This window comes from Rhinatrema bivittatum, chromosome 4 (assembly GCF_901001135.1).
Source record: "Rhinatrema bivittatum chromosome 4, aRhiBiv1.1, whole genome shotgun sequence".
In the NCBI taxonomy this organism is placed as follows: domain Eukaryota; kingdom Metazoa; phylum Chordata; class Amphibia; order Gymnophiona; family Rhinatrematidae; genus Rhinatrema; species Rhinatrema bivittatum.
Window position 1 is genome coordinate 163,867,408 of NC_042618.1, and position 20,194 is coordinate 163,887,601.

The 20,194-nt window shown below is 48.7% G+C and overlaps 1 protein-coding gene across 5 annotated transcripts in view; it reads right to left on the minus strand.

Annotated features, from left to right (window-relative positions):
- The window catches only part of HGS (hepatocyte growth factor-regulated tyrosine kinase substrate), a 95,959-nt gene that overhangs the window by 14,449 nt on the left and 61,316 nt on the right, over window positions 1-20,194 (minus strand). For all 5 annotated transcript variants that reach the window (XM_029599106.1, XM_029599105.1, XM_029599104.1 and 2 more), the window contains 2 exons: window positions 15,733-15,873; window positions 15,457-15,637 (listed from right to left, as the gene is read on the minus strand). In XM_029599106.1, the coding sequence (XP_029454966.1) occupies window positions 15,457-15,637; window positions 15,733-15,873 (322 nt within the window). The remainder of the gene's footprint in view (window positions 1-15,456; window positions 15,638-15,732; window positions 15,874-20,194) is intronic.

Below are 20,194 nucleotides of genomic sequence, written 5' to 3' on the forward strand. Positions count from 1 at the left end.
CCTGTGCTGAGGTAGGCACAGGGGGCTCCCCGCAAGGAGTCTTTGCATGTCCGTGTACCATGGGCATCTTGGCAAATCCGGGGCCACTAGTAGAACTAGTCCTCTGTGGTGTTCTATCTTGTGGATGTTCTTGCCCAGTAGTGGCCAAGGGGGGGAAGGCGTACAGCAAGTCCTCTTCTGGCCAGGTCTGGATGAGGGCGTTGATTCCTTGGGAGTGTAGCTCTAGTCTTCGGCTGAAGAACCTGGGGACTCGGGCATTGAGAGGTGGCCAGAAGGTCCATGGTTGGGAGACCCCAGCGATTTACTATCAGTTGGAATGCTCTGTTCGACAGTGCCCATTCCCCTGGGTCCAGGCTTTCTCTGCTGAGGAAGTCCGCCAAGACGATGTCTTTCCCTGTGATTTGGGAGGCCGAGATCCCTTGTAGATTTACTTCCGCCCATGCCATGAGGGGGTCTATTTCCAGAGACACCTGCTGGCTTCTGGTTCCTCCCTGGCGGTTGATGTAGGCAACCATTGTAGCGTTGTCAGACATTACTCGGATCGCTTTTCCTTGGAGCCTGTGGCTGAATCGCAGGTACGCTAGTCTGACTGCTCGAGCTTCCAGGCGGTTTAAGTTCCATCCTGCCTCTTCCTTGTTCCATTGTCCCTGGGCCGTCAGCTCCTGACAGTGGGCTCCCCACCCTCATAGGCTCGCGTCTGTGATGAGCACGATCCAGTTCGGTGGGGATAGGCTTATTCCCCTGCTCAGGTGGTCTTCCTGTATTCACCATTGAAGCTGAGAACGTACCTCTGCTGGGAGTTGGAGGTGGATTGAGTAATCCTGGGACAGTGGGATCCAGCATGATAGAAAGGAGCACTGGAGAGGTCGCATGTGAGTCCTTGACCACAGAACGACCTCCAGGGTGGATGCCATAAGCCCGAGGACTTGAAGATAGATCCATACCTTGGGTCGTGTACTGGTCATCAATCGTCATAACACTTCCATCAGCTTCCTCCTCATCGGGAGAGGGAGGAAGACCTTGTTCTGTTTGGTGTCAAAACAGGCTCCCAGGTACTCTAGAGACTGAGAGGGCTGTAGACTGCTCTTGGCCTTGTTCACGACCCAACCGAGTTCCTGCAGTAGTTTCTTGACTCTGCTGCTCACCTGTCTGCTTTCTTCCAAAGACTTCGCCCTGATCAGCCAGTCGTCCAAGTAAGGGTATACCAAGATCCCTTCTTTCCTCAGTGCTGCCGCCACAACCACATTAATTTTGGAGAATGTCCTGGGGGCGGTTGCTAGTCCGAAGGGTAGCGCTCGGAACTGGTAATGTTGTCCCAGTACCAAAAGTGTAGAAAACGCTGGTGATCTTGATGGACTGGGATGTGAAGGTAGGCTTCAGAGAGGTCCAGGGAGGTTAGAAACCCTCCCGGTTGTACTGCCATTATTACGGAGCAGAGAGTCTCCATATGGAAGTGTAGTATCTGCAGATGACGGTTGACGTTCTTGAAGTCCAAGATGGGTCAAAATGATCCTTCTTTCTTGGGGACAATAAAATAGATGGAATAACATCCTGTATTTTGTTGGGGTGTAGGGACCGGAGTTATTGCCTTCAGTCTGAGTAGTGTTACCAGAGAGTGGCTTCCACCGCCAGTTTCTTGGTGTGGGAGTGGCAGGGTGATATAAATTTGTCCCGAGGGATGCTGCAGAATTCCAGAGAGTAACCTTCTTGAATGATGTTTAGTACCCATTTGTCCGACGTGATCTCGACTCATCGTTGGTCGACCCCCTATTTCCTCTTCCTTTGGATGGGTAGGCCCATTCTCATTGGGGAGTACGGTTGGAGCCTGCCCCCTGGCCTGTTCCCCTCTTGGTCTGTCGGTTCTGAAAGGGCTGGGACCTTCTGGAAGGCCGAGGTGCCTGAAACTGCGAGTTCCTGTGGGTTGAAATCGTTGAGAGCTTCTGCCCCTGGTTCTTCTGGGGGAGGGGCACTGCGATCTTTTACCCCTGTCCTCTGGTAGCCGAGGTACTGGGGATTCGCCCCACTTGCTGACTAACTTCTCTAATTCGCTTCCGAATAAGAGAGATCCTTCAAAGGGCATTCTTGTGAGATTCGCTTTAGAGGTCACGTCAGCAAACCAATTCCGCAATCATAACTGTCTTCTGGTCACCACTACCGAGGCTACTCCTCTGGCTGAGGTACGCACCAGATCTGAGCTTGCGTCCGTCAGGAAGGCTGCTGCAGGTTCAGTCGTTTCACTGGTATACGTACCAGAGTTATTTGCCTCTCTCGAGAGGAGAAAGCAGGAACGCGCCCCACCAGTGTGCAGCAGGAAGCAATCTGCAGTGTCATTGCTGTTGCATCGAACGCCTGCTTAAGGATGGATTCTAATCATCTATCTTGAGTATCCTTCAATGCATCCCCTCCCTCAATGGGAATGGTTGGTCTCTGAGACAGCACAGACCATGGTGTCCACTTTTGGGAAACGCAAGCCTTGTACCCACTGGTTCCAGAGGGTACAAGGCTTCCAAGGCCCAACCTCCTTTAAAGCTGGCCTCCGGGGCATCCAACTCCAGGTCAATTAGTTCCTGGATGGCTTCCATCATTGGGAAGTAGCTTGAGGCCTTACGAAGGGACACCAAGATGGGGTTCTTCATTGGTTCCGCCCTAGGGTCCATGCCTGGGATCCCCAGAGTCTGGGAAACAAGGGCTGGTAATTCAGCCCTGTGGAAGAAGCGAAGCATGGTTCTGTATGGTTCCAGGCCTGGAGGAATTTCTCCTTCTTCCAGAGAGCCACTATCATCATCTGAGGTATCCAGGTCCCAGTCCGGGAAATTCTTGGTTAGGCGAGGCAAGTCTCGAGGCATCCGAGCAGAGCCGGGAGGAACTTGTGCTTCTGGCAGGGGTTGAACTCAGGTCGCAGCCGGGGCTGATTGTGTCTGAACAAAGGCTTGCAGCCCCTGGAAAAATTCTAGCCAGGAGAAGCTCCCTGGGTCCATGTTAACCCCAGAGGGAGTCAAAGTAGGGGCCCCTGAGATGCCCTCTTGTGGAGATGCCATTTCAGAGTTGCACAGATCTGGGTTGCTATCGTATGTAGTAGTTCCAGACCCATCCTCAGACAGTGCGGGACCAGGCTTTGGGTCCCCCCTGGGCTTCTTCGCAATGATGACACAGGCAGTACTCCAGATCAGGCTGTGCGGCTCTGATGTGGCAGGCTATACAAAGAGAGTGCCTTCTGGGCTTCTTGGACGCCGGTGCCATTGCCTCTATGTCTAGGCGCACATGTAATGTGCTTCAATCAATATGCGTGTGAGTATAATGCGGTGTGTAGTTTTGAGCGCAGCTGTGTGTATAGTTGTGCGTGCATCTAAGTTGAAGGCGCACAAGTTTGGCGCACAAGTTGGGCACATTGACCGTCCGGTCTTCCCCGCGCGTACTGCCTGTTGAGAGGGGAAGATGGCACAGATGTTCCCACGCGTAAGATGGCGGCCCCCTGAGGGTCTCTATGTGTCCGAATCCCCTGTACCGGACCAAAGCCTAGCCCAACCAAAGCTGCTCAACCCGATCAGTGCTCCCTTTTACCTCGTTGAGCGAAATTAGAAATTGGTACAGCACTCCGAGCCCCGGAGTCCTTAGTTTAAAATTTCCAGCCTACCTGGTCTCGGCACTTACCGATTACGTGTTGGAATGGACTCCAGCTGCGGGGGGAGAAGGCTTTACCTTCACTGCCGCGCTCTGATATGCACCCGCTGCCTTTCAGCCACTCTAGGGCTAAAGTCCACGCTGGGGTTACTGGCTACCGGACCAAGGCATGCCTCTGACGGATATCAAAAATCACCTCAGGAATTCTCAACTGGGGGAGGGACCCTTAGGTATCACTGCAGGAGAGCGGGGCTCGATCTTCTTTAAGGTAAATTTTGTCTTCTTGCTGTAAATTTTCTAACACTGTGCTAGAGTGTGGGATAGCATCCGCATCTGCTAGGAGACGGAGAAATACTGAGGAGCTGAGGTCACTGCAAGGGTATATCTAGGGTGATGTCAGCTTTGAAATCTGACTCCATCTCCCATCTGCTAGCAGAAGAGCACAGAACCCACTGGTCCTGAGTCCATCTGGCTACAAGCTAGGAAAAGTGCAGTTTCTGGAATCCAATGGATTGCAGGATCGGAGGCAGCATAGTGTTACCAGAGATAGGTCTTGTCAGACAAATCTGATCAATTTTTCTGACTGGGTGACAGAGTTGGATTGGGGGAAGAGTGCTTGGATTTCAGTAAGGCCTTTAACAAGGTTCTAAATAGGTGACTGACTTATAATAGTGCACCCTTGTGTGAACCCTAAAGTGACTGAATGGATTAGAAACTGGTTAAGTGAAAGGCCAACAAAAGGTAGTGGTAAATGGAGTTAACTCCGAGGAGTAGGGGCTGTTACTGTGTGCTGCTGAGATCAGTCCTTTAACATTTTCATGAGCAACATTGTGGAAGGATTGTCAGGAAATATTTGTTTTTTTTTAGCAGAGGAATGTTCTAGGGTTTGGCAGCTAAGATTTAATGCTGAAAAATGTCGAATTGTGTGTTTAGGCTGCAAAACCCAAGGGAGAAGTACAGTATAGGGGTGAAATTCTTCTAAACACATAAAAAAAGCAGGATCTAGGAGTGATCGTATCTGATTATCTTAAGGTAGCCAAACTGATGGATAAGGTGATAGCAAAAGTCAGAAAGATGCTTGGGTTCATAGAGAAAGGAATGATCAGCAGAAAAAAGGAAGGTGATATTGCTCCTATATATAGATCCTTGGTGAGACCTTTGGAATATTGTGTACAATTCTGGAGACTGCATCTTCACAAAAAGCTATAGGACAATGATTCTTACTTGCTAATTTTTGTTCCTAGAATACCACTTATCAGTCCAGAATCTGGGTTTTGCCTCCCTGCCAGCAGATGGAGACAGAGAAGAAAAACTTTACTGACATTGCTACTTAACCCAGGGTGCCACCGGCAGTCCCTCAATATGACCTGTGCCCAAGCCAAGATGAGAATAACTTTAACAATAACTGAGACCCTTCAACCCCCTTCAACAAGTGGGACGATGGCAGAGCCTCTGTGGGAAAACTCGTTCCAACACTACGTAGACCCTTATTTAACCAAACAAGACACACTGCAACATTTACATAGGGCCATGAGTGGGCTTTACTGAACAGGCAGAGTTCTAGACTGATCTGTGACTTCCCAGGAATGAAAATTAGCAGGTAAGAACCAAATTTTCCTTTCCTGTTCATAACCCAGATCAGTCTAGATTCCTAGGATGTACCCAAGCTCCCCTAATTTTGGGTGGGAATGGGATAGCTACACTTGCAATATGCTCTCTCCAGAACCCGTGGAGTCCAGATCTTGAGCATCCAAATGTAATATCTGGTGAAAGTGTGTAAATATTTCCAAGTTGCCACCTGATAGAATTCTTGAGCCAAGACCAGGTGATACTCGGCTCATGAGGTCACCTGTGCCCAAGACAACGGAGCGCTTTGAGCTTCTAGTACCAGACCTCTTCAAATACATGCAGAGCCAATCGCATCCTTCAGCCAGCGTGCAATAGTAGCCTTAGATTCTTTGCATCTGTTCCTGAGACCCCTCCATACTACAAAGCGATGATACAATATCCGGCAACGATTAGTCACCTTGAGATACTTCAACAAACGCCCGCCTCACAGCCAACACACAAAACTCCCTCTCATGTGGCCCTGACAAACCGAAATTAGGAAAAATGGATGAAAAGCCAAAATCACCTTCAGCAGAAATGAGGGCACTGTTTGCAACAACACTCCATTCTCCATAAACTGCAGAAAGGAATCTCTATAAGACAACACCTGAAGCTCTGAAATTCTTCTGGCCAAACAAATTGCCACAAAAAAAACAAAAAAACACTTTCAGGGTTAAAGCCTTTAGAGTCGTCCCCCACAACCGCTCGAATGGAGCCTGACAACACCCTCAGAACTAAATTAAGATTCCATGAAGGACATACCTTCCGCACCGGTGGCCGTATTTCACCTCATGAAGAAACCAAATCACATCCAGGTGGGAAGCAAAGACATTCCCTGTACCTTACCCCGAAAACCGCCTAGAGCTGCCACCTGCAGCCAAAGGGAATTATAAACTAGACACTTCAATAGGTCTTTTTGCAGAAAGGTCAAAATATGGGAAACTGAAGCCAGAGTAGGCTGTACACCTTGTTCAACAGACCAATGCGGATGGCCACCTGGCTTGCAACAAGATGGCGATGAAATCTTCGGAATGACCCTTGCATTACAAGCATTTCCTCTCAAAAGACAAGCTGCGAGACAGAAGCATAAGAACAAAGAAATTGTCATACTGGGTCAGACCAAGGGTCCATCAAGCCCAGGATCCTGTTTCCAGTGGCCAATCCAGGCTATGAGTACCTGGCACGTACCCAAACATTAAGCAGATCCCATGTTACTGATGCCAGTAATAGCAGTGGCCATTCCCTAAGTCAACTTGATTAATAGCAGTTAATGGACTTCTCTTCCAAGAACTTATCCAAACCTTTTTTAAACCCAGCTACACTAACTGCACTAACCACATCCTCTGGCAACAAATTCCAGAGCTTAATTGTGCGTTGAGTGAAAAAGAATTTTCTCCGATTAGTCTTAAATGTGCTACTTGCTAACTTCTTGGATTGCCCCCTGTTCCTTCCATTATCCGAAAGTGTAAATAACCGATTCACATCTACTCATTCAAGACCTCTCATGATTTTAAAGACCTCTATCATATTCCGCCTCAGCTGTCTCTTCTCCAAACTGAACAGCCCTAACCTCTTCAGCTTTTTCTCATAGGGGAACTGTTCCATCCTTTTTATCATTTTGGTTGCCCTTCTCTGTACCTTCTCAAATATATCTTTTTTGAGATGCAGCGACCAGAATTGAACACAGTATTCAAGGTGCGGTCTCACCATGGAGCAAAACAGAAACATTTCGACATTTTTCGATTTATTAACCATTCCCTAACATTCTATTTGCTTTCTTGACTGCTGCAGCACACTGAGCCGACGATTTCAAAGTATTATCCACTATGATGCCTAGATCTTTTTCCTTGGTGGTAGCTCCTAATATGGAATCTAACATTGTGTAACTACAGCAAGGGTTATTTTTCCCTATATGCAACACATTAAATTTGTCCACATTAAATTTCATCTGCCATTTGGATGCCCAATCTTCTAGTCTCGCAAGGTCCTTCTGTAATGTATCACAATCCGCTTGTGATTTAACTACTCTGAATAATTTTGTATCATCCGCAGATTTGATAACCTCATGCATCTTATTCCTTTCCAGATCATTTATAAATATATTGAAAAGCACAGGTCCAAGTACAGATCCCTGAGGCACTCCACCGTTTACCCTTTTCCACTGAGAAATTTGACCATTTAATCCTACTCTGTTTCCTGTCTTTTAACCAGTTTGTAATCCACAAAAGGACATCGCCTCCTAGCCCATAACTTTTTAGTTTTCTTAGAAGCCTCTCATGAGGGCCTTCTGAAAATCCAAATACACTACATCTACCAGTTCACCTTTATCCACGTTTATTAACCCCCTTAAAAAAAATGAAGCAGATTTGTTAGACAAGACTTCCCTTGGGTAAATCCATGTTGACTGTGTTCCATTAAACCATGTCTTTCTATATGCTCTACAATTTTAATCTTTAGAATAGTTTCCACTATTTTTCCCGGCACTGAAGTCATGCTCACTGGCCTATAGTTTCCTGGATCACCCCTGGAGCCCTTTTTAAATATTGGGGTTACATTGGCCACCCTGCAGTCTTCAGGTACAATGGATGATTTTAATGATAGGTTACAAATTTTAACTAATAGATCGGAAATTTCATTTTTGAGTTCCTTCAGTACCCTAGGATGCATACCATCCAGTCCAGTTGATTTGCTACTCTTTAGTTTGTCAATCTAGCCTACTACATCTTCCAGGTTCACAGTGATTTGGTTCAGTTCACCTGACTCATTACCCTTGAAAACCATCTCTGGGACTGGTATCTCCCCAACATCTTCATTAGTAAACACGGAAGCAAATAATTCATTTAGACTTTCTGCAATGGCCTGATCTTCCCTAAGAGCCGCTTTAACTCCTCTGTCTTCTAACAGTCCAACCAACTCCCTCACAGGTTTCTTGCTTCGGATATATTTTTAAAAGTTTTTATTATGAGTTTTTGCTTCTATGGCCAACTTCCTTTCAAATTCTCTCTTTGCCTGTCTTATCAATGTTTTACATTTAACTTGACAATGCTTATGCTTTTTCTTATTTTCTTCAGATGGATCCTTCTTCCAATTTTTGAAGGATTTTTTTTTTTTTTTTTTTACTAAAAATAGCCTCTTTCACCTCACCTTTAACCATGCTGGTAATTGTTTTGCCTTTCTTCCACTTTTCTTAATGCGTGGAATACATAGGAAAATTGGTTCTTACCTGATCATTTTTGTTTCTGTAGTACCACGGATCAGTCCAGACTCCTGGGTTTTGCCTCCCCTCCAGCAGATGGAGACAGAAGTTTTGACAGACTCTGCCCTGTATCCTAAGGTGCCACCTACAGTCCCTGTCAGTATTACTCAGTATCAAAGCAGAATGGCTCAAAACCAAACTATCTATATACAACTAACACATTACCTGAACTGGCCCACTAATCCCAAATGTTCCAGTTGAACACTGTGAACAAAATTCATCTGCAGACCTGAAATAAACAAATGCTGAACGAGCGGACTGTTACCTCTATGCATAAAGCGGGCGGGACTCTGGACTGATCTGTGGTACTACAGGAACGAAAATTATCAGGTAAGAACCAATTTTCCTTTCCCTGTACATACCCAGATCAGTCCAAACTCCTGGGATGTACCAGAGCTTTCTTACCTGGAGGGACCCGGAGAGGCCCGGCTTGGAGCACACCTTCTCCAAATCCTCCAGAACCCAGGGCCTGGACATTCAGTCTGTAATGCCTCGCAAAGGTGTGTAAAGACTTCCATGTAGCCGCCCTGCAAATCTTGTAGCGAGACTTGGCATTCCGCCCAAGTCGCTGCCCGAGAACGGGTAGAATGGGCCGAAGTCCAACCGGTAGGGGTCTACCACACAGCAAATACACTGAACTTATAGCCTCTTTCGGCCAGCAGGCTATCAGATTCTTAGATGCCATATTGCCTCTTTGTGGACCACGCCACAGCACAAAAAGAGGTCGGACATACGAAAAGTGTTCGTAACCTCCAGATAACGCAGCAAAGCCATGCGAACATCCAGCTTCCTTAAGTCTCTTGAAAGGGGATCCTACCGGTCCAGATCTGGAAAGGACGGGAGCTCCACTGATTGATTCAAATGAAAAGAGGAAACTACCTTTAGAAGAAAGGAAGGAACTGTCTTGTAAGGAGACTCCAGAATCAGAAATTCTCAAGAAAGGTTCTCTGCAGGATAACGCCTGAAGCTCCAACACCCTATGAGCAGATGTGATAGCTACCAGAAAAATCACCTTTAACGTGAGATCTTTCAGCATTGCCCTTTTTAGAGGCTCAAAGGGCGCAGCACACAGAGCGTGAGAACCAAGTTTAGGCTCCAGGAAGGACGTCTGACCAGGGGACGCAAGTGCTTTGCACCCCGAAGGAAACGAGCCACATCCGGATGCGTGGCTAATGCTACCCCCTGTATTGTACCGCGTAACATCTGAGAGCTGCCACCTGCGCTCTCAGGGAGCTACACGATAAGCCACTGGATAGTCCAGATTGTAGGAAACACAAAATATCCGACACTGACGCCCGGGTAGGAACAACCTCACATTCTACGCACCAAGATTCAAAGACTTTCCATACCCGGACATAAGCGAGGGAGGTGGACGTTTTACGAGATTTCAAAAGTGTAGCCACTACCGCGTCAGAATAACCTTTGCCCTTTAGGCACTGCCTCTCAAAAGCCATGCCGCTAGACAAAAACAATCAGCCTCTTCTAAACAGACGGGCCCTTGATGTAGAAAGGTTCGGGAGATCCCAAAATCGCAGGGGCCCTGCCACCGCTAGATTGACCAGATCCACAAACCAGGGATGCCTCGGCCACTCTGGAGCTACGAGTATTACCTCTGCCGGGTGGAGTTCTATTCAACTGAGCACTTTGCCAATCAGAGGCCAAGGCGGAAACACATATAGCAGGACGTTTGTTGGCCAGGGAAGAACCAGGGCATCTACCCTTTCTGCTCCTGTCTCCCTGTGGCGACCAAAGAAGCGTGGGGCTTTGGCATTCCTGAACGTTGCCATCAGATCTATGCTGAGTATGCCCCGTGTGTCTCATATGAGCTGAAAAGCCTCTTTGGCCAACTCCCATTCCCCGGGATCGAGATGGTGACGACTGAGAAAGTCTGCGTGAACGTTGTCGACGCCAGCTATGTGAGACGCCACAACGCTGACCAGATGCTGCTCCGCCCAGCTTATCGGCTGTTGAGCTTCCACTGCCACTGGTTGGCTTTTGGTCCCTCCTTGGCGATTGATATAAGCCACCGTGGTCGCATTGTCGGACAGTACCCTGACCGACTTCACCTGGAGGAGTGGAAGGAAAGCTTGTAATGCTAAACACATGGCTCTGGTCTCCAGACGATTGATCAACCACAGATTCTTCCTGGGACCATTGCCCCTGCATGGATTTCCCCAGACAAACCGATCCCCAGCCAGAGAGGCTGGCATCCATGGTAACCACTGTCCACTCGGGCACTACCAAGGGAACTCCACGGGTTAAATTGTCCAAGAAGAGCCACCAATCGAGACTGGACCTTGCAGAATCCGTAAGAGGAAGGGGCAGATGAAATTGCTCAGAGACTGGGTTCCATTGTGAAAGCAAAGCTGACTGTAAAGGATGTATATGAGCAAAGGTCCATGGCACTAACTCCAGAGTGGAAGTCATCGATCCTAAAACCAGCAAGTAATCCTATACTCTGGGAGGATGCTTGGACAACAAGTCTCAAACCTGTCCCTGCAGCTTGCAAATGCAGTCCGCGGTAAGGAAAAAAACTCTCCCCTGTTGCGTATCGAACAGGGCTCCCAGGAATTCCAAGGACTGGGAGGGGTACCAGACGACTCTTGGCAAGGTTGACCACCCAACCGAGCGATCTCAGTAGCTGAAGCACTCTGTGGACTGACGAATGGCAAAGCATCTCCGATTTCACTCAAATCAGCCAGTCGTCCAGGTATGGATGCACCAAGAATCCTTCCCTCCGGAGTTGTGCTGCTACCACAACCATTATCTTGGTAAGGGTCCTGGGCGGGTGGCAAGCCCGAAAGGCAGAGCTCGAATCTGAAAATGATGTCCCAGAATGGAGAACCTTAGGAACTTCTGGTAGACGGTCCGGACGCCGATGTGTAAATATACTTCCGTTAGATTCAGCGATGCCAGAAACTCTCCCTTTTGCACTGAGGCAATGACGGACCGAAGAGTCTCCATGCAGAAGCGGGGCACCCGAAGGCATCGGTTGACCCGTTTTAAATCTAAAATGGACTGAAAGGCCCCCTCTTTCTTGGGTACCATGCAGTAAATGGAACAGCGGCCTCTTCTCCGTTCCACAGGAGGAAATGACGTAATGGCGCCGAGCTCAAGAAGGTGCCGCAATGTGTCTTGTGCCGCCTTTTGTTTCTCCTTGTAAGCGCATGGGGAGACCAGAAACCGGTCCCAAAGGCAACGTGCAAAATCTAAAGCATAACCTTGTCTTGTCACGGTGAGGACCCACTGGTCAGACGTCAATTTGGCCCATTCCTCGTAAAATAGAGACAGTCTACCCCCTACGACTGGCACAGAGGAATGGACCGGCGTCCCTTCATTATGGAGACTTAACACCAGGCGGTGGGTGGTACCCTGGTATATATGGCAGAGCCAGTCAAATCTTGCTCTGTCTCCATCTGCTGGCGCGGAGGCAAAATCCAGGAGGCTGGACTGATCCAGTTCATACAGGGAATGGGAGTTACTGGTTCTACCAAAGTGTCTGCCTCGAAAGGACTGGGACCAGGACTGCTGTCTGCTCGAATTTTGCCTAAAGGAGGAACTGGTAGACCGGGGCATTTGAAATCTTCGATTCCCACAGAAGTGAGACCAAGTAGAAAAGGAGCCCCTCGATGTGGGTCTATCCTCTGGCAAATCGATGAACTTTATTCTCTCCCAGGGATTGAATCATATCCTCCAGGTCCTTTCCAAAAAGCAACTTGCCCTTGAAAGGCAGAGAGCCCAGCTGAGCTTTGGAAGAAACATCCGCAGACCAGTTCCGTAACCACAGAAGTCTGCGTGCTGAGACAGCCGAAACCATGGACCTGGCCGAAGTCCGCAACAGGTCATACAAAGCATCCGCACTATAAGCGACTGCATCTTCCAGGCACCCTGCCTGGAGAGTTTTCCCCTCGGTTATTTTCACTTTCGAATAATAGAAGGACTAGGGGGCATTCCATGAAGTTAGCAAGTAGCACATTTAAGACTAATCGGAGAAAATTCTTTTTCACTCAACGCACAATAAAGCTGTGGAATTTGTTGCCAGAGGATGTGGTTAGTGCAGTTAGTGTACCTGGGTTCAAAAAAGGTTTGGATAAGTTCTTGGAGGAGAAGTCCATTAATGGCTATTAATCAATTTTACTTAGGGAATAGCCACTGCTATTAATTGCATCATTAGCATGGGATCTTCTTAGTGTTTGGGTAATTGCCAGGTTCTTGTGGGCTGGTTTTGGCCTCTGTTGGAAACAGGATGCTGGGCTTGATGGTCCCTTAGTCTGACCCAGCATGGCAATTTCTTATGTTCTTATGTTCTCTGAAAGAGGCGTTGGCCTGCAGTTGTTGCACCCAGCGAAGGCCAGATCTCAAAGAAAAACTGCTGCACATGGCAGCTCGCACTCCCAGTGCTCAGACTTCAAATATTTTCTTGAGCTGAAGCTTCAACTTTCGATCCTGTAGATCCTTGAGGGCTGTCGCTCCTGTGACTGGGATGGTGGTCTTTTTGGTGACTGCTGACACCGCCGCATCCACCTTGGGAAATCAAAGGTCTAAAGCTTCTTCTGGCAGAGGATATATCTTATCCATTGCTTTTCTAACCTTCAACCCTAGGTCAGGGGTGTCCCATTCTCTGAACAGCAAGTCAGTAACCGAGAAATGAAAAGGAAAGGATGTGGTCGGACCCCGCAGGCCCAACACCACCAGATCAATAGCCCCCATCCGGGATTCCTCTGGTGGCACTTCGATGCATAACTTCCCTAGAATCGCGGGGATAAGCAGACCCAGCTCATCCTTTCTAAAAAGGTGGACCACCTTCGGGTCGTCTCCTTCAACAATATGGGAGCTGCAGACTGAATCCTGCTGTTGATCTGCATCCCGTCCACCCCCAGCGGAGGCTTGGATGGCAAGGTCTGGTCTTCTGGGTCAGAAACCTGTGAGGAAGAATCTGTATCTTTAGAGGGCACTTCACTTTTGAGTACCCAGTGCTCCCCCTAGGTTTGGATCACTTTATTGAATTTGAAATTGGCACCACAAAAGAAGTTTTCTCTCCAGCCTGCTTTTTCACGGACTTCCTGGCCTCCAAGAAGGAAGAGGAAGAGGAAGACTCTGAAGCCCCCTTGGGGCTCTCCTCTGTCGCAGGTGAGCCAAGCCCCGTTGGTTCGCCCCCCCCCCCAAGGGCCATTTGCTGCAGGGATAAAGAAGGCGGGAGAATCCCCTCCCTCACCGCGGCTCGCATCGTTGCTCTGATAAAGCTTAAAATGGCTTCTGTTCCCGCGCTCAGCGGGAACGGATCAGGAGAAGGGGGCAGTGGTCTACTAACCCCCATAGGAGCTTTGCGAGCGCTCTGCCCTTGCCCCCGGCCGCTGCAGAGGTTCCTTCCCCCCCCCCCCCCCCCGGGGAGACATAAGGAGCAGAGGCTGTCTCGAGAAAGGCGCATGCACGCCGAGCCGCACGCCCAACATGCTGTTCTCTGCAACATCGCTGAAGGAAGAAAAACAACCCGGAGCGGTGAAAACGGCAGCAAAAAGAACGGCAGTGAGAGAAGGGAGAGTCCGAGCACCGAAATAAAGACTTTGTTGTTTTAACTTGCCTGGCAGTCTATGGGTCCTGGTCCTTCTGGAGTGAATGAACCAGGCTCCCCAGTATCACATCCAGTGCTGCTTGTAAGTGGCAATAGGGCCCTTGACCCTCAGCCGCAGCTGCCTCAAGCACCAGGGAAGATGGTCCCCTCAGGAACTGGCAACTCCCTGGTAGGCTGAAGAAAATCCTCCTTTTTTAAGACCTAAGTTTAAGTTAAAGAAAAAAAACTCCCTGCTTACTCTGTCTACCTTTTTTTTTTTTTTACACTAAGTAACAAGTAGACTGTAGGTTTTGCGCCTCCACCATCTGCTGGAGACAGAGAAATACTGACTGACTGTATGTGGCACCTTAAGATAAAGGGCAGAGTCTGTCAAAACTTCTCTGTCTCCATCTGCTGGAGGGGAGGCAACACCCAGGAGTCTGGACTGGTCCAGGAACGTACAGGGAACTGGACTGAGTGTCTAGGATTGTATTTTTAAACAATGTCCATACCTGTTGAACACAACCTTTGCAGCTGCACCTTTCAGTTTTTTTCTATTTTCCTCATTGTATCAGTTTCCCTTTTGAAAATTTAGTGTTAGAGCTGTAGATTTATTTATTCTCCCCCTTCCAGTGCCCCCAGACAAAAAATTAAACACTTTCCTGCTTCTGGTGCTTTGGCTGCCAACTGGGGTAGAGAATGCATGGGAGAGGGCGAGAAAACCAGCAGCCTTGGCTGTTACCCCCACCCCCCCAGGAAGCTGAGGGTTGAGCCAATTCAGGGATCTCCAACTCCCTACTCGACCTGAAGGATGGCCCACAAAGGAACCTAACATCTCAGAGAACTTCCACAAATCCTCATGCTACTCTTTTCTTCTCCTTGTTCCATTTCTTCCCTTTTCTATTTTTTTTTCAAAATTCTACTGCAGGTTTCCACCTCTACCATCTGCTGGAGACAGAGAAAAACTGAGGGACTGCAGGTGGCACTCATTTATGTAGCAGTGCCTGAAAAGTTTTTATTCTCTGCCTCCATCTGCTGGTAGGGATGCAAAACCCACAAGTCTGGACTGATCTGGGGAATAAAAAGGAAATTTAAATAGCAGCAAGGTTACCAGCAAGGTTCAACAGAAAGGAGGCTCTAGTATGAGGGTTTATGGGGTGAGGGTGAAAGGGGGGTAGACTCAGGAGTAATCTTAGAAAATCTCTTTATAGAGAGGGTAGTGGATGCATGAAAACAGCCTTCCTGTGGAGATGATGGAGATTAGAACAGTATTTGAATTCAAGAAAGTTTGGATAAACAGGGGGATCTCTGAGGGGGTGGCAAGGATTATAAAGCTGAATTAGTGTAGACAGAAAGACTCAGTCCCGCCATATGGTCTTTTTTCTGCCATCACATTTTTATGCTTCATGGTATACTTTACCTGTTCCAGTCACGGGCATGGATGGGTAGGAGCCAGAACCAGCCTGAGAGGGCTGGTTCATATACATCGTATGCATGGGGGAGCCTTCCACAGAGCCTGCAGGGCTGAAGGTGCCAGGGAAGCTTGTGGGCCCAGATGGCTGGTACAGCACTCCCCCTCCAGTAGTGGGTAGGGTCTGCAACTACAGGAACAAACAGCAGGAAGAGGATTAAATGAAGAACAAAGACTTGGCTCTGTGCAGGTAAGCAGAGTTGTATAACTCAGCACTCCATATACCTGTGCATATGGCAGGGAGAACGCTGGCATCTGAGCTCTCATTTGGATAGTCTGTTTCTGCTGCTCCAGCCGCATCTGCCGTTCCTTCTCCTGCTCCTGTAAACGCTGAATTGCTAGCTGCCGCTGCATTTCCAAATATTCCTGCAGAAAGGGAAAGACATCAACATTAGTGGTGAGGGCCACCATCACCATACCCAAATGGGGTGGGGGAAGAGAAGGAAAGCAAGCAAGTCACATAATGGGAGGGATGCTCATCCCACCCCACTGTGACACACATCAAGAGGGTAAGGGGAGTGGAGAGTCATACACTAGGGAAGAGGCCGTCACACGCAAAGAGAGGGGCGAGTGCATTGCACACCAAGTGGAGGGAAGAGTTACATAGATTTAGGAAGCAGTGCTCCATATCTATGGAGAAATTACTTACCTGATAATTTTGTTTTCCTTAGTATAGACAGATGGACTCAGGATCAATGGGTTACGCTCCCCTAACAGCAGATGGAGACGGAGTCAGGTTGTAAAGCTGACGTCACCTTACATGTAGCCCTGCAGTAACCTCAGGTCTCCACTATTCTCAAAATATGATTAAAAATGATTAAAACATGGATAATGGTAACTGTGTTCAACCAACTATAAATGCTGAACTCCAGTAAGAATATAGGTACTAGATGAACACTTATCCGTGATCCCTTGGATTCGAGGCTCATTTCACAGGGGAACCTGTGGCGCAGATCTTGGGCAGCCGAGGGCGGGACTGAGTCTTTCTGTCTACACTAAGGAAAATGAAATTATCAGGTAAGTAGTTTCTCCATTTCCTAGCGTGTAGCCAGATGGACTCAAGACCAATGGGATGAACAAACTCTACTCCCGATCGGGGTGGGAGGCTGCTCTCAGTCTGGTCAACACCGCCCGTGCAAAGGCAGTGTCCTCTCAGGCCTGTACATCAAGGTGGTAAAACCTGGAGAAGGTATATAAGGAGGACCAAGTTGCCGCACGGCAGATATCAATAGGAGACAGCAGTCTGGATTCCGCCCAAGAGACCACCTGAGCCCTAGTGGAATAAGCTTTAATCTGAGAAGATAATGGGCTTTCCAGTCTCCACACAGGCTACCATGACCTTCTCCTTGATCCAGCGAGCTATGGGAGCCTGCAAAGCTGGATCAAGGAAGTCTTTCTTTCACCATGAAGGATAAACAGGCGGTCCATCTTTCAGACTGGCTCTGAGACTTCCAGATACCGCACTAGAAGTCTCTTGATATCCAAATGACAGATTAGACTATATTCCTCTGTGACTTGAATTTATCTAGGGATGGCAATGAAATGGACTGATTCAAATGGAACTCCAAGACTACCTTGGGCAAGAAGGATGGAACAGTATGTAGGTGTAACACCCCTGGAGTCATCTGGAGGAACGGCTCCCAGCACGACAACTGGGGGAAGGCCTCTGGACTGATCTGTGGTAAAAACCAATTTTTCTTTCCTGAACATACACAGATGTACTCAAGCTACCCTGGACTGGACGGGAACCGGAAAGACCCATGTGCAGTACACTCTCACCAAAGGACAATTCATCTTGCGTCCTAACATCTAGACGATAATGCTTGGTGAAAGTGTGAAGGGAGGACCAAACTGCCGCTCTCAGATTTCCTGTGGCGAAAGAAGCTGACACTCAGCCCAGGAGGTAGCCTGGGCCCTAGTAGAATGAGCTCTCAGATCCAAGGGGGCCTGACGCTCACGGGCAACGTAGGCCGAGCAGATAGCCTCCTTAATCCAGCACGAAATTGTAGCCTTGTCCCCTTTCTTAGGACCGCTGAATAAAACAAATAGATGATCTGAAGGCCGGAAGTCATTGGTAACTTCCAAATAGTGCAAAAGAGCGCGACGCACATCCAAAAGATGAAGATCCTTCTTACTGAGGTGAATCTCAGGACCACTGCGGGAACCCTGGTAGGTCCACCGCCTGATTGACATGAAAGACAGACACCACCTTGGGAACGAAGGAAGGAACCATGCGCAACGAAACTATCATCGTAGATCCGAAGAAAAGGATCCCAAGACGACAAAGCCTGCAACTCTGAAATTGTCAAGCAGAACAAATGGCCACCAGGAAACCTGTCTTCAAGGTCAAATCTTTAACCAGAGCTCTGCGTAAAGGCTCAAAGGGAGCTCCATAAAGCACCCGGTTCAAACTTCAATCGGGACACAACGGGCGGACGGGAGGATGTAAATGTTTGATTCCCTTGAGGAACCGGGTAATAACTGAGTGAGTCCCCAGCGAACAACCATGAAACCTGCCCCGTAAGGCACCTAAGGCCGCTACCTGGACCCGAAGGGAATTGAAAGCCAAACCTTTAGCCAACCCCTGTTGAAGGAAATCCAACACCTAGGGAACCTCCGTCGATAACGGATCCAAGGAACGCTGAAGGCACCACTCCTCAAAAAGCTTCCAGACTAACATAGGCCATAGAAGTAGCCGGTCATCGCGCTTGAAGAAGAGAGGAAATGACTTGTTCTGAATATCCCCTCAATCGCAATCCTCTCCTCTCAAAAGCCAAGCCGTGAGAGAGAAGTGATCCTCCTGATCCGAAAATATGGGCCCCTGACAGAGCAGTTGTGGGAGATGAACCAGTTGCAGGGGACCTGCCAGAGCTAATCGAACCAGAACCATGACAATGTGGCCACTCCGGAGCCACCAGCACTACACTGCCTGGATGTTGCTCTATGCATTGGAGAAGCCAACCGATGAGAGGCCAGGGGGGAAAGGCATAGAGAAGAATTCCTACTGAGCTCACCTCTCGTCGGCAACTGAAGAAGCGGTCTGTCTTGGCACTGGCCCGAGTTGCCATCAGATCCAACTGAGGCACGCACCACCTGGTGCAAATGAGGTTCCAAGCTTCGGAAGCTAGCTCTCACTCCCCCGGATCGAGATGTTGCCTGCTGAAGAAGTCTGCTTGAACATTCTCTACCCCCCAACATGAGACTCAGCGATTCCTTTGAGATGGCACTCCGCCCAGGCAAACAAAAGCCTTGCTTCCAGTGCCACTGCAAGACTGTTCAGTTCGGAGTTAACAGTCTGCTTGGGATTAGCAATCGTCGCGTTGTCCGAGAACACTTGAACCATTCTGTTCTAGACTAGGGTCAGAAATACTCGCAGGGCAAGTCGGACAACCCTCGTCTCGAGGCGGTTGATGGACCAGAGACCTTGAGTGGATTTGTTTAGGCAAACCGCTCCCTAGCCTGATAGACTGGCGACTGTGGAGATTACCACCCAGTTCGGCAGGTCCAAATCTACCCCCTGCTCCAGGTTGCTGCGCAAGAGCCACCACGATAGTGACTCTGGAAGCAGAGGCAACGGTAAGTGGAATTGCTTCGACACCAGGCTGACCTCGACAACAGTGCACGCTGTAATGGCCACAAGTGAGCGAAAGCCCACCTGACCTAATCCAAGGTGGAGGCCATGGATCCCAGGACTTGTAAGTGATGCCAAACTGAAGGATCCTTCCTTTGAAGGAGGGCTTTTACCTGATCTTGCAACTTCATCACACGGTCCGACGCCAGGAAAACCTTGCCTTGGGAGGTATCGAAAAGCACTCCCAAGTAAACCAGTGACTGAGTGGGCTCCAAGGGACTCTTCTGGACATTTATGATCCAGCCAAGCGACTGCAAGGTGAACATCACTCGCTGTCCTACTGTGACTTCGCTTGAATCAACCAATCGTCCAGATACGGGTAAACTAGGACTCCTTCCTTGCAAAGGAATGCTGCTACGACCACCATGACCTTGGTGAAGGTGCGAGGAGCTGTCGCCAGGCCGAAAGGAAGAGCTCAAAACTGGAAATGTTGACCCAGCCCCTTGAACTGCAGATACCGCTGATGATGCTGATGGATCGGGATGTTCAGATACGCCTCGGCGAGGTCCTGGGATGCGAGAAACTCCCATTTGTGAACGGACTTAGGCTATGCCCAGCACAAGGGGTGAAGCCCCCCTAAGTCCAGCAAGAGCCAGGAGACGGGACCGCCTCCTGCACAGCACTGAAATCAATTAACTTTAAAACTAAGAATTTATTTTTTTTTATTGGAAAATCCTACTAAAATCCCGAAGGAATAAGTGCTTGATCCACCAAGAAGAGAAGGAAAAAGAAGGCTGACTAGCTGATCCATCTGCTGGAGACAGACAAATACTGAAGGGCTGCAGGGTAGGCTCTGTCCTGATATAGGATACCCTTTCAGTTTTGGTCTGTCTCCATCTGCTGGACAGGAGGCTCAACCCACGGTCTGGACTGATCCGGGTACGTACAGGGAACAAGGCACTTCGTTTTCTTGGTTGACAGCACAACTGGCAGCAGTAGTTGTGTGCTCTCTCAGATTGTGCTTAAAAATGTATGTGTACATACCGTAACCAGCCCAAATACATGGTCATCTGGCAGCCTTACCAGATATGGAGAACAAGTACAAATTCATAACAC